The 12,878-nt window shown below is 58.2% G+C and overlaps 1 protein-coding gene across 2 annotated transcripts; it reads right to left on the bottom strand.

The window, feature by feature from the left end:
• Nucleotides 1–420: 420 nt before the first annotated feature.
• FEZF2 (FEZ family zinc finger 2) lies at nucleotides 421–6,952 on the bottom strand. Of its 2 annotated transcripts, XM_063411907.1 has the most exons (5): nucleotides 6,061–6,952; nucleotides 5,832–5,966; nucleotides 5,608–5,740; nucleotides 4,976–5,181; nucleotides 421–560 (listed from the first exon to the last, which is right to left on the bottom strand). In XM_063411907.1, the coding sequence occupies exons 1-5, from the start codon at nucleotides 6,844–6,846 to the stop codon at nucleotides 471–473; spliced, it is 1,350 nt and encodes a 449-aa protein (XP_063267977.1). In that variant the 5' UTR covers nucleotides 6,847–6,952; the 3' UTR covers nucleotides 421–470. The 2 variants fall into 2 exon arrangements, with proteins under 2 accessions (XP_063267977.1, XP_063267978.1); XM_063411908.1 differs by lacking the exon at nucleotides 421–560 and having other exon boundaries at nucleotides 4,925–5,181.
• Between the last annotated feature and the right edge of the window lie 5,926 nt (nucleotides 6,953–12,878).

Here is a 12,878-nt window from a genome sequence, read left to right as displayed (position 1 = left end):
CCGTGAAACAGAGAGCACAGAAGTCTAAATGTACCCTTTCTTTTTTTTTTTTTTTAATTTTTAATTGAGGGCACGTGTTGCCCGTGATTCAATCAATTAAGCAATTGCAGTAAATCAATGAGATAAATACAAATAACACCAGGCTGCCTACGGCTTTGGGCTGGGCAGGGTTAGCAATAGGAGTAGGCTAGGAGTGGAGTGGAGTGAAGTGAAAAGCTGGGACAGCGTCACCTGCAGAATCAGGATGTGTGGTAGAAACCAGCTGGTAAGAGCATTTCCTCCTCCCCTTATGTGTCTTCACTAAGGCCCCGTGGGGATGGCTTTGGTCAGCACAGCCCCGTGCCTGTGAGAGGGCTCCTGGGAAGGTGGGGAGGATGGCAAGGAGGAGGTGGGAGGGCAAAGCTGGCCGTGGTGTGAGGAATTCCTGTGTGCAGGAATCTCCAGGAGAGGAAGGCCATGGGGTGACCGTATCACCAGGCACTAACGCCCCCAGGACCGCAGTCCAAGGGCTGGGTGCCTTTCCCTGCTGGTGTCCCCCTCTGCCTGCACAGCCCCGGGGTCTGCCTGTCCCCCGCCATCCCGTCTGCATGTGTCTCCCAGTGGGTCTGGAGTACCCGGGCAGGGAGCCCTCGCTGTGGCCACTGCCGGTGCCGGCTGGGGGGAATGCCCCCCCTGGGACCCGCCTGCTCTCTCGGGTGCAGGGGCAGCCACCTCTGGACCCTGTCTCTGCACAGAACTCGGCCCTGGATGGCAGCGGGTTCTCTGGGGGCACCCAGAGTACAGATTTGAAGGAGTTAGAGGGGACCCGAGGAGAGAGGCAGCAGGTGTTGGGGCTGTGGGTAGGAGCCACACCATGAGGGCTGGGGAAGGAGCTCCAGGGCTGGCGGCAAGAGCCCGAAAGGGCAGAAGTGCCCTGATCGCAATCCTGGGAGGGTGAGGCCCATGAAACGCGTCCCTGGAGGGGACCATCGTGGATGACATGCAGGGGTCGCTGGCACAGTCGAGGCCCAGCAGCCTTACTTAAAAATCGTGCAAATACTTCCTTAAAACGGCTTAAAGCGGCAGAAGGACAAGTCCTGCGGGCACCTGGGCGTCCTGGGGGACACGGCGGTTTGGGAAAGGCATGCGTCAATTTAGCCCTGGTGTTGACTTAAGCGAAAGTGCTAAGCCATTCCTAAACCTAAGTCAATACAGACTTAAGCCAAAATTGTTATTAACGAGCTCTAATCTGATTTAAGAGCCTGCGGGCGAGCCGTGTCTACACGACGCGCGCTGCCTTGCGCTGCGCTCCGCGGTGCCCGCTCCCCGGGGGGGGGGGGGGGGGGGCCGGGAGAATGCAGCCCCGGGGAGCAGGAATGCAGCAGGTTTCCAGGAGAGCCGGGCCGCCGCGATTTGAGCTGACCGGTGATCTCTCTCCGCGGGATAACTTCTTAAAACTGTACCCAGTTCGGCTGCCCTGGGGCGATTCGGGTCCGTGAACAGCCTCTGGGCCGGGGCTGCCGGGCCCCTCTGCCGCACTCGCCCGGGGTGTAGTGCCGAGGGCCAGCAGCGCTGCTGGCTCGGAGAGGGACATGCCAGTGCATTTCTTCCCCCGTCCCAAAGGGGCAGTTGAGCCCTCCACTCCACCCCTCACTGGGGGCCTTTCTTTTCTTCCCCACCAGCTTTGAGCAGCGCTGTTTCAGATTGGCCTTTTTATGTTTGATATAAAGAATAGTTGTTGGCCAATTCCATCTTTTCATCGCTGCTCTCCAGGCCCGGGTCCAAGCGGCTTGTCAGATGCTCATTAACTCCCCCTTTGGCTCTTTCCAGTGTGTCTCCTAAGCTCATTGTGCCAAGAACTAGCGCTTCTTTCTCTTTACATGGCTCCCTTTCTCTGCTCCATCAGGGAGACAAATTACTTTCCAAAAGGGATCGCCAGGGATGGTTTAATGAGAATTTCTCCAGCGCTGGCCGTGGAAATCAATGTAGTTAACATTCGGTGCACTTAATTGGACTTTTCTCTTCTGCCTCCTTCAAAAAAACTCTGAAGCTATCCTGTTAATCTCTCATTTGTAATCAATTGTGTTGACTAAACAAAAGTCTAGGTCGTCCTTTCTTCCTGTCCCAGACAATCCTTTGTTGCCTCTAAATGCCTCATTCTTGAGTGCTCCTGGTCGTGTAGATGGGTCCGATTTTTGACAGTTCATTATTGCGCTTTTGTCCATTTAATCTCCCTCGCTGTGTTTTGCATGTGCATGCCTTAATGAGCTCCGTTGGCAATTAACATGTTTCTAGCAGCAAACTGGTTGCTCAGACGTTTGGAGAGCGGAGTGCAGGGAAAAGGGCAACGCAGCTGCCTCTGGGTTGGGCGCTTCCCGGTGCCCGGCGCGGTGCCGGGACGCACCTGGGAGCCGCCCGGTCCCGGGGAAGCGCTGGGCCGGGCCGGGCCGGCCGAGAGGGAAGCACGGAGGAGCTGGCACGTCGCTCTGTGCACAGAGGCACCTCTAACCCTCCCCCCGAGGCACCGGCACCGCTCAATCTGTTGTGTGCGCGGCTGCGGCGCCGGGAAAGGGGTTTTTGTGCGGGTTTTGTGTTATTGAGGCTTGCTGGCAAGAGTGCCGAAGTGTGAGCAGTCGTGGACAGCAGAAACATCTTGTGAGGGAGAAGATAATTGGAGTCTCTGGCGTGTGTGTGTCTGACAGAGCCGCCCCTCCCCCGCGATCTGCGGCTTGTGTGTGCCGGGATCCGGGCGGGAGCCGGGGGGGGTCCGGGGCCGGACGGCGGCGAGCGCTGCCGCGGCCCTTCCCGGCGCGTCCGAGCTCGGGGAGCCACAGCCGGGCCGGGCAGGGCTGCCCGCCGCCCCCCGGGAGGGGCCAGGTGCCCAAGCCCACCAGCGGTGGCGGACACGGCACTCCAGGGTGCCCCCAAGATGCCCTTAGCCGTGACAGGGATACCGCGCTCCCCCCCCCAGACGGCTCTGTAAACAACGCCGCTTTTTATAAAAATGCGATAAGAACGCACTTCCTTAATTCCCTTCCTGGGAGTGGGTTTCACACTGCTCTCGCCCATCAGGAGAGCTGAGGAAGCAGCCTGCGCGCTGTCTGTGGGCCCCGCAGCCGCGCCTGGCTCCCGCTTTCGGCTCCCGGCTGGCAGCCCAGACCTCTTCCCGGCGCCCGAGGTGCGGAGAAAGCGGCGCTTCCCCCGGACCTGGCAGCGGGACTGGCTCCCTAGGCACCCCTGGGGATGCGCACGCCCCGCTGCCGTTCTCCGGGACTTGGTCCTGCCCTGGCCTCCCCCGGCACAGTGTCCTCACGGGGAGAGGGGTCCCTCCCGCTGTCCCCGGCCCGTGGGTTGTCCCGCCCCGTCTGTCGCGGCGGCGGGAGAGCCGGGCTCGGCTCCCGCCTGCCGGAGGTTGAGCAGCAGCCCCTTCACTTGCAGGACCGTTTCCCCTGACAGGGTTTTCAGAGCGCTGACTTATCCGTAACGGGGTTTGCTTTTTTTTTTTCCTTTTTTTTTTTTTTCCTTTTTTTTTTTTTTTAATCCTTTGTAAAATTTTCCTTTTAACCTAAAACTCTCCCAAAATTTTTTAAACAAATTCGGTCGTGATCTTTCCCCGCTGCCAGGATCACTGGACATCCTTTTTCGCTCCTCAAACCGTCAAAACGCAATTTCAGACACTAGAAAATGCAAACCCCGAGAAACGCTAAAATCGCCCTGTCTCTACAAGCGGGAGCGCGGGGCCCGGAGCCCCGGCCCCAGCCCGCTCCTTGGAGAACGCGGAACCTCGCAGCCTATTTAATAATGAATCCAGAAACCCGGAGCGAGGGGTCGGCTCCCGTTCCTGCGCTCGGCGGCGAGCTGTGCTCGTCCTCGCCTCCCTCTATTTAACCACTCAATTAAGCGGGGAAAGGTGAGCTCCCCATTACGCCGTCCCCAGGCATTTCGGTGCCTCTCTCGTTCCCCCCTTCATTGGCAAGCCCGGCCCGAGCAGCACGCACACGCCCGGCTTCCTCAATCTCCTTTCTCGGCTAGAATAATATTGTTCCTAACGACGTGGCCGGAATAGACACTTGCGTATTAAAAGTGAGGGAGGGGGGGAGATGAGAAGGGAATATTTAGTGTAATCCAAGTGCTTGATTATCCATATTCTGATCACAAAGAGTTTCTGAGGCCTGCTGGGAGTGATTAGATTAATGTAATGCGGTTTGAAGGGTCTGTGTTTTCTCTCTTAATTTGGGTCATTACTCGGAAAGCAAGCGTGAGATCATTTTATCTGCATGCAAGGAAAGATAGTCATTCAGGAGCGGTTTAAACACGCCGTAATGAACCGACCCCGAAAAGCGGCGCTGGGAAACTCCGAGCCGCCCCTTCGCGCTGCCGGTCGGGGCCGCGCAGCCCCGCCGGGGGTCCTGCAAGGGCCCTGACCCCGTTCCGGGGGGCCGCAGGAGCCCTCTGAAGCCGCCAGGCTCCCTCCCGCCCTGGTTTCGCTGCTGTGCTGCCCGCGGCGGGCCCCGCAGCGGCAGGGCCCGGCTCCCGCAAGCCGCGCTCGCCCGGGGCAGCGCCGTGCAGCCGCTCCCCGCCCGGGCCGGGGCCCAGGTGGGAAATGAGACACCTGCGAAGGGCCGGTTTATTGTCCCAGGATAGATATAGATATAGATATATTCCTCACTTATTCGAGCGTACATTTAAAATGGAGATTTACAGACATGTATAAAGAGCGCTGCTGTCCTGGCGCCGGGCGGGGGGCGGCCAGCCCGGCCCGTCCTGGCCCGCTCCGGCGGCGCAACGCGCCATTAAATAAGATTCCTCTTATATACAACTGCGGCTCGGGGTCGCTTGCCACCGGCGGCTGAGCTCGCTGGGAAAAGGACAGAGAAGCGAAGGCTGGTTCGGATAAATAGTGCTGGCCTGGTTGAGCAGGTCCGAGTGTGGCGGCGCCGGGCCCTTAGCTCTGCCCGCTGCGCCCAGGGTCCCGCGGCGGAGGAGCGCTGGAGACGCTGTCGTGCAACTTTCGGACGTGCTTCTTTAAATCAAAGTTTCTGCAAAATCCTTTCCCGCAAGTGACACACGTAAAGGGCTTCTTGTCATTGTGGGTGTGCATGTGGAAAGTCAAGTTATAGATCTGGTGGAAGGCTTTGTTGCAAATGGTACACTTGTACTGCTTCTCCCCGCTGTGGGTCAGCTTGTGGTTCTTGTAGTTGCCTGCGAAAGAGGAAGAGGATGGAAAAGGGAGTTACCCCAGGGTGCCCGGGCCGCACGGTGCACAGGTAAGGGGGGCGTTAGGAAGTGTCTCCACCCGCACCCCCGTCCCACTTGTCAAACTCGGTGCTCGTCAGCGCGGAGCAGCGCGCAACTGGCACGGCACAAATGAGAGGCAGGGTCAGCCCGGTGACCCGCGGCAAACGGAGGGCTCTGGATTAGGACCAAGGCCCGGCACCTTTCATTTAAAAAGCATTTAGGGGGAACCGTCAGCACTGCCCGGCGATGCGGCCCAGCTTAGAGGGAAAGTAATTGGGAGCGGCGGCGGATCTGCCTGCGCCCCTCGCTTCCCCCAGCCGGGCTGGGCTCGCCGCGTTTAATCCCCGCGAATGATGGGCGAGGGCCCCGGCGCGCCCCGGCTCAGCTCACCTTTCTGGTGGAAGCCCTTGCCGCAGAATTCGCAGACGAAGGGCTTGTAGCCAGCGTGGATGCGGATGTGGGTGTTGAGCGTGGAGCTCCTGTTGAACGCCTTCCCGCACTGGTTGCACTTGTGGGGTTTCTCCTGCACCGGGGTGCGAGAGGCCCGTCAGTGGGGGCTGCGCGGAGAGCAGCGGCGGCCGCCGCCTCCCGCAGCCCGGCCGCCCCCCACCTACCTGGGTGTGGATGATTTTGTGCCGGCACAGGGTGCTGGCCTGGCGGAAGCCCTTCCCGCAGACCTTGCAGACGAAAGGCCGGGCCCCCGTGTGCACCGGCATGTGGCGGGTGAGGTTGTAGTGCGCGTTGAACACCTGCGGGGAAGCGCCAGGAAGGCGAGGTCAGGCCACGGCCCCGCCGCCGCCGCCGCCCCCGGTCCCCCCCACCCGATGGCGGCGTCCCCCTTACCTTGCCGCAGACCTCGCAGGTAAAGTTTTTGGGCTTGCCCTCCGCCGCCCCGCCGCCGCCGCCCCCCATCTTGGCGTGGCCCTTGGGGGGGCCGCCGCGCTCCGCCGCCGCCGCCTCCTTCATCACCTGGTCCAGGTGTCCCGGCAGCCGCTCCTTGTGGGCGAAGGGCGGCGGCGGCGGCAGCTTCTCGGCCGCCAGCCCCGCCAGCTTGGCGTTCTCCAGCAGGAAAAGCTTCTGGTGGGCCGAGAGCCCCCCGGGCGGCGGGGCGCCCAGCAGGCCGGCCGGGAAGAGCTGTCCGTGCAGGAGGTCGGCCGGGTGGTAGGCGGCGTCCAGGTAGTTGAAGTAGTAGAGGGAGCGGGGGGCAGCCGGCACGGCCCCTGCCTGGTGGATGACCTGCGGCTTGATGAGCCGGCCGCTGGGCTGGCCCAGGGCGAGCTCTGCCTTGCAGCAAACGCCGCAGTTGGCTTTGCAGAGCCCCGCACCGCCCCGCAGGCTGCTCTTCCACAGCTCCGAGTAGTTGAGAGTCTTGGAGGGCAGCTCGTAGCCCAGCGGCGGGATGGGGATCACGCAGGGCAGGGGCGAGCACAGGCTCAGCGGCTTCTTGCCCGGCTCCGGCCCCGGCCCGCCGTGCCGCTCCTCGAAGGCCGGCTTGGGCTCCGACGTCTTTGCCATGATCCGCTCGATGGAGAAGGCCAGGGTCTTGGAGGGGTTAGCGGTGGCGGCTCTGCCGTCGTGCCGGGGGCAGGAGGAAGGCATGACCGTCTCCAGCGACCCCGGGCTCGCCATGTCGCTCCGCCGTGCGGGAACTTGGTGTGAGCAGCGACTCGCTCCCGCGCTCGGCTCTGCATTCCAGAAAAGCCAGGAGACAAATCAATTTAATAAGCACCTTGTTCTCCCCCCACCCCACCCCCCACCGGCACCCCCTCCCTATTTACATTCAAATGAACATATTCAAGAACAATGGCACGTAGGGTACCAGATTACTGCTCATTAAGCGGAACACGCTAAAGTAACATGCAGGCTAGACCTTGTTAGTATTTAAAAAAAAAAAAAAAAAAAAAAAAAAAAAGGAAAGAAAAAGAAAAACCTCCCCCAGCCCAATGCCACCCAGCCGAGCCCCACCGATGGCCACGGTCCGGGAAATGCGGGAGCAGGGGCGGGGGGCACGTCGAGGGGCGGCGGGGCTCGCCTTGGGACCACTTACCTTTGCCCAGCGCCGGCGAGACTCATCCAAGCAGCGCAGCGTGGCCACAGTCACATTTTGATAGCAAACAACTTCCTGAGCGTCAGATCACGGTCTCGAACATTTAAAGCTGACATCATATGAAGTCACTTTGAGCAGAATGACATGGGGATGCCACCATGGATCTTCCCCAAGCCGAGGCGCCGGGCTGGAGCGCGGTGGGTTGGGGCTGGGAGAGGAAGAGGAGCCCCCCCTCTCCACGCACGATTTCCTTCCAGTTTAAGACGCACAAATCGCTCGTGTGCGAGCTGGGTTTTTCCTCTCTCTCTCCCTTCTTAAAAAGCAACTTGCAAAGCAGAGGAATCGTTTTGCATGTGGCAAATTAGAAGGCAAGTGCGATTCACAAGTTGGGTGGAAAAGAGTGCTCCAGTTCTTGCTGGGGTTAGAAGAGCCACTCCGAATGAGCGTGAGGATTTTTTTTCTTCTTCTTCCTTTTTTTTTTTTTTTTTTTTTTTTTTTTTTTTTTTTAAAGAAGGGGGAGAATGATTTTTTTTTCTAAAGCAACTACCACGCAACCATGCTCGAGTTATTTTGGCAACCCATCTGCAATCAGCTCCGTTGCAACCGAGCTGGAAGATAATTAATAAATTGTCACTTATCTGCGAGCCTCTCCAGCATGTATAAATTAATAGCCAACCCATTAATTAGGACAGTGTATTAATGTTAATTAAACTAAGTTTAATTCCAGCCCTCTCCCCTCTCAGGGTAGCTGGTGATTAGCCTTAAATAAATGCGGAGGGAGTCGTGTCCAGGACTCGAGTTCGCTGCTAAAAAAAAAAATTAAAAATAATAATAATAAAAAAGACCCATGTTCAGAGAAGGGAAGTTCTGCAAGTTATTACCCCCTAAAGATGCCAGCTGCCCCGGGGGGCACCCGGCGACTCTCCCTTGCCCTTGTAGTCCTTGTCCTGCCCCACCCCCCCACTCTCTCCAGCACTTTCTTCTTCCCCCTTTCCCCCCCCGCCCCCCCCTCTCCAAAATAGGCGACGCTACATTATAGCGCCTGGATGCCGGGGTTCCTTTCCTTCCTCTCTCCAATTAAAACACCGTGATGCGGGAGGGGAGGATTTGCAGCAACCTCAGATGCGAGGACGCGGTAATTGAGAGAGTCCCGCGTCCACCTGTTTGGGGGGGCCCGGCTGCAGGGCAGCACCCCCGGGCTCTGATTAGCCGCCCCGTCCCTCGCCGGGGCTATTCAGCCGAACCAATTTTCCCCCGGCGATTCAGGGCGCTCAATTCTCTTTCACTTGTAGCCACTATAGCGCTGCGTGGAACCTGGTTTTGTGTGTTTCTAAAATAAAGGGGAGGATTATCCGGGGGAGAGGGGGGGAGCGAAGGGTTTAGATTGAGCCTGGCCAGAGGTAAAGCAAGCAATGAAAAGGCCCCTATATATATATATATATTTCCCCCTCCCTCGCGCGTCTAAGAAAGTTTAGAGGAATTCGGGGTTTTTGTGCGGCGCTGACAAAGCCGCGCCTCCTCTCCCCGCCGGGACAGCTCGCCGGCGGCTGTTTGCAGACAGGCTTTTTCACCTGCGAACCACAACACGCTCCAGAAACAAACTTTAAAAGCGGCGGCCGTCCCGGGCTGCCTGCGGGCGGAGGGGAGAGCCCAGCCCGGGGGGGACACCCGGCCCGGAGCATCAGGTGCTGGCGTCCGCCCAGCCCTGCCCGCCCGGGTCTGACGGGTCAAGGGAGGCACGGAACCGTCCTGCTTCTGGCGGAGAGGCTGGGACCGGACCGCGGAGAACCACGGAAGCCGTGCCCGGTATCTGGGCTGCGGGAGAGCCCGGCTGAGCCCCGGGGAGGTGCGCCGTGCCCGAGCCGCGCTGCCCGCCCAGCCCGCGCCTCCTCCGGGCAGCGGGAGCGGGCAGGCGGCGGCGGCGCTGGGCTGGACTCCGCTCGCTCCCGGGGCTCGCCGGCTTTAGCGAAGTATTTAATTAGCCTCCACAAACTTCTTTTCCTCGCCTGCAGATTATACTGAGTGGAGGGTTGGGAACTATTTTACACCTTGCCACTCACATGTTAATTAATCTCTATCTAACCCTAATTGCAGTTTATTCAAGCACCGCTCAAACAGCTCACCCACACAATAAACACTGGGGCTGCTTTTATCCATATTACTCCCCGCTCACACGTTGAGTAATTAACTCCAGTACCAACTAATAGTGCAAACAAATATTTTCTGTAAACGAGATGATTTCGGGCAGGATAAAAGAAGGGCTGCGGAGCCGGGACCGGGAGCTCGCTGCCAGCTTCCCCGAGCCGCCCTCGTCCTTGCCGGGGTGTTTGCTGAACCGGGTCTCTCCTCTTTGCCTCCCTACCAGGCCAAGGGACAGCTGCCGGCTCGCTGCTCGGGGCAGCGGGTCCCGCAGGCCTCGGGGCTCCTGGGGGCGAGGAGAGGCGGGGGGGCCCTTGCGGGGCCCCGGGGCTGCCTCCTTCCAGCAGCCCGGAGAATCTCCCGTGCCTCCCGAGGCCGGCTACCGGCTCGGGCCGTGCCGCTGCCTCCCGGCCGGCTCCAACCCGGGTGCCGCACGCCTTACGCATCAGGGCGTAGAGATCCCAGCTAAGACCCGGGCATCAGAGCTCAGTATTTTAATTGAAATCGCAGGTTTAGGCACAGCTGGAGGCCGTCTCTATCGATTCGACTTCTGCTGTTCCGCCGAGCATATTACAACCGACTGACTTTGAGACAGCTGCCCCGGCCCCGCCGCCTGCCCGCCACCGACCCTAGCCCCTCTGCTCCCGGGGTGCAGGGGAGGGGTCCGGGGGCCCGAGAGGCCCAGCCCGGCTTTGGGAGGCAGCAGCGCCCGCACGTCGGGCGCGCCGCGGGCTCCCGGCCCGGCCCGCGTTCCGCCTCTGCCGTGGAGGCAGTTCTCCCGTGGGGTGTAAATCCTTCACCCCCGACGTCTGGAGGGAGAAATGGTTTGCGGTTTTTCCCGAGAAGGCGCACGCCGCAAACACGTTCCCATTGCGGACGCGATCGCTTCCATGGTTATTTTTACGCCCCTGCCTCCCCAGAAAAACGAGTGCGGTGCCCGGGCTGGCCGGCCCGGCCCCGTGCGGGACTCGCGGGGTCACCCGGGGCTTCTCCAGCTCCCGCTGCCCTCGGGGGTCCCATGAGCTCCCGGCAGCCCCAGCCCCGAAGGCTCCCCGACCGCTGACATCGAAACCCGGCGGGGCTTCCCCTTTGGCTCCTCGACAGCCGGACCCGCTCCGTGAGGGGCTCCCGGGGACGCGCCCAGGGTGGTGCCAGGCGGGCGGGAGCTCCCGCAGGCTCGGCCCGGCTCCCCGCGCCCGTCCGGCCGCCTCCGCCCGGGCAGTCGGCACTGGGCATTTCTGGTCCACTGGAAGATAACTTCGGATCCTCCTAGTTATTTAACTTGGCAGCTGCTTAAGCTCCGCAGTGGAAGCTGCCGAAAGTTATTAGCATTATGCTTCAGTCTCCCCGAAATGGTGGCTTTGATTTCCATGCTGCTTTGCTTTTTATAGGTATTTTTATAAATACTTTTTTTCCCCAATTCTCTTTCTTATTATTTTTAATAGAAGTTGATGGACTGCCGGGTGAGCCACCGGCCTAGGCAACTAGCATGGGGCTGTCTTTGTGAGCCAGGGTGGGAGAGCAGCTTTTTCTGTGGCTTTGCAGCTTTGTGCAAAGGTGCGCTGGAGGGGCCCAGGGCTGGGCTGGGAGGAGGGCTGGGCTGCGCGGCTGCCCGGCCCTGGCCTCACCGTGCTGCATCTGGGTCTGTCTCCGGGCAAGCAGCAATTACGACCTCGAAGGGTCAGCCCAGGGACGCTCCCAAGGTGTTTGGCCCCAAGTCAGTTTGCAGTGCCAGAGACTGACACTGTTTGGACAAATAAACGAGCAATGAACAGAGAAGTCAGGATAGCAAAGTTGGGGGCCTTAAAGGTGAAGTGAGGGTCGTTACCCATGTGAATCTTTCCAGTTATCCCGTTGAAATGTCGATCCCAAATCCAACGGGAGCAGTACCCCTGTAGTGTTGTGTGTGTGTGCCTCAGTCCCCACGGGCAGTCCATCTCATCCTCCAGGCCCCATAGCATTGGTGGGGTGACCCTGCTGCCCTGTCACCCCATGGACACTGCCACACTGGGGCAGGGGTGGTGACTGGCGAGGCCACCTTGGATGGAGCAGTGGCTTTGAGACCCTCCAGAGTATTTTTTCATCCCTTTTATTGGGTTATGTACATTACTGCCTATCTATAGGCAGATAATTTTATTTCATATTTTTAGAGGGTTTTTTTTTATATTGTGGAGCTAAGTTTTTGGAGCACTGTACAGGTCCCAGAGGAAGTGTGGTTAGTGGGATTTTGGAAGCAAACTGGCTCGGAGTCCTTGCATGGCTGTACTGGTCTATATTGTCAGTGATGGCAGGAGTAACATTGACATTTTCAACCTAAATCCAGTTTTAAAAGCTGGTATCTGACCTGCTTCTAAAACTGTTTGAAATCCAGCCCCACTGCAAAGCAACTGGCAGGGCACCGTGGCAGGAGCTGCACAGAGTGCCTCGATGGCAATCAAATGGGCTTATGTAATTCTAAAAATGGCAACTCCTAACTTGCCACATCTCTTTCTGTCTGTGCGGAGAGTCCTGCAGAGCTGCCAAACAGAAGCAATTGAATGAACTCTTTTCCCGGCTCATTCCTCCTTCCGCAGCTCGGAGAAAGTGAGCCAGAGCCTATTCTAGTTTGCCTGTCAACAGGAATGGTAACTAACGGCTCGATCCCAGCCAGGCTTTATGCCCCAAAAACGCTGCCTGCCTGCCTGCGGGGAGCAGAGAGAGACATCCTGAGGGAAATCTAGCCCTGGTGCCAGACTGGTGTAGCCCAGCAGGCAGGTGAGGAGTCCTTGGGATCCACACCATGTCCAAAGCCAACCTGCCCAGTAATGCAAGGAGGAAATTGTTGAAAGGGCGAGCTGCTGTTCTCCATCTTTATTGTCAGAAATAGTCATCCTTCGCATTGCAGTAATGGAGCAATGCAGCGTTTCATTTCTGAGCACTGAGACCGAAAAATGTTCCTTCCTAATGTTTTGAAATGTTGTACTGTTGGTTTTTTTTAAAGAGTGGGAGCTTTTAAGTTTTTCTGGGTTTGTAGGGGTTTTTTCCCCTTATTTTCTATTTAGGAGAAAAGGTGGGAGGAAGTAGAGAAGGAGAATATAATGGGGGGATGGCCTTGTTCTCACTTTCCTACTGAAAACGTTTCAGGAAAAGGAACAAAAAACAGTGAAAATGGGTAGAAGCCCACTTCAGTTTCATGTTCCTATTCCTTCCCTTTTTTTGCTTGAAAGAAGGAAGGCCAAAAAAGTAAGTGGGACAAACTCCACGTGTTTTGAATTATTCTCCCCTTAATGAGATAGAAAAACATCTCATTTTTGAAATTACTTGCTTTTTCAATGAAGAAAACCAAAGTGAGAAAGAAGCTTTCCAAAACCAATCTTTCCACTGTTGTTTTGCCACTCACTCCTCACTCAGTGTTGTCCAGTCTGTCTGGCTATGCCACGCTGGGTTGTTTGAGGTTTGATTTGCCACTGTTTGAACTGTTGTCAAAGGTGTCCCC

The sequence above is a fragment of the Prinia subflava genome, chromosome 14 (genome assembly GCF_021018805.1).
Source record: "Prinia subflava isolate CZ2003 ecotype Zambia chromosome 14, Cam_Psub_1.2, whole genome shotgun sequence".
NCBI classification, from domain to species: domain Eukaryota; kingdom Metazoa; phylum Chordata; class Aves; order Passeriformes; family Cisticolidae; genus Prinia; species Prinia subflava.
The sequence above is the reverse complement of the archived record's forward strand: the minus strand, read 5'-3'. Positions and strand labels throughout refer to the sequence as shown.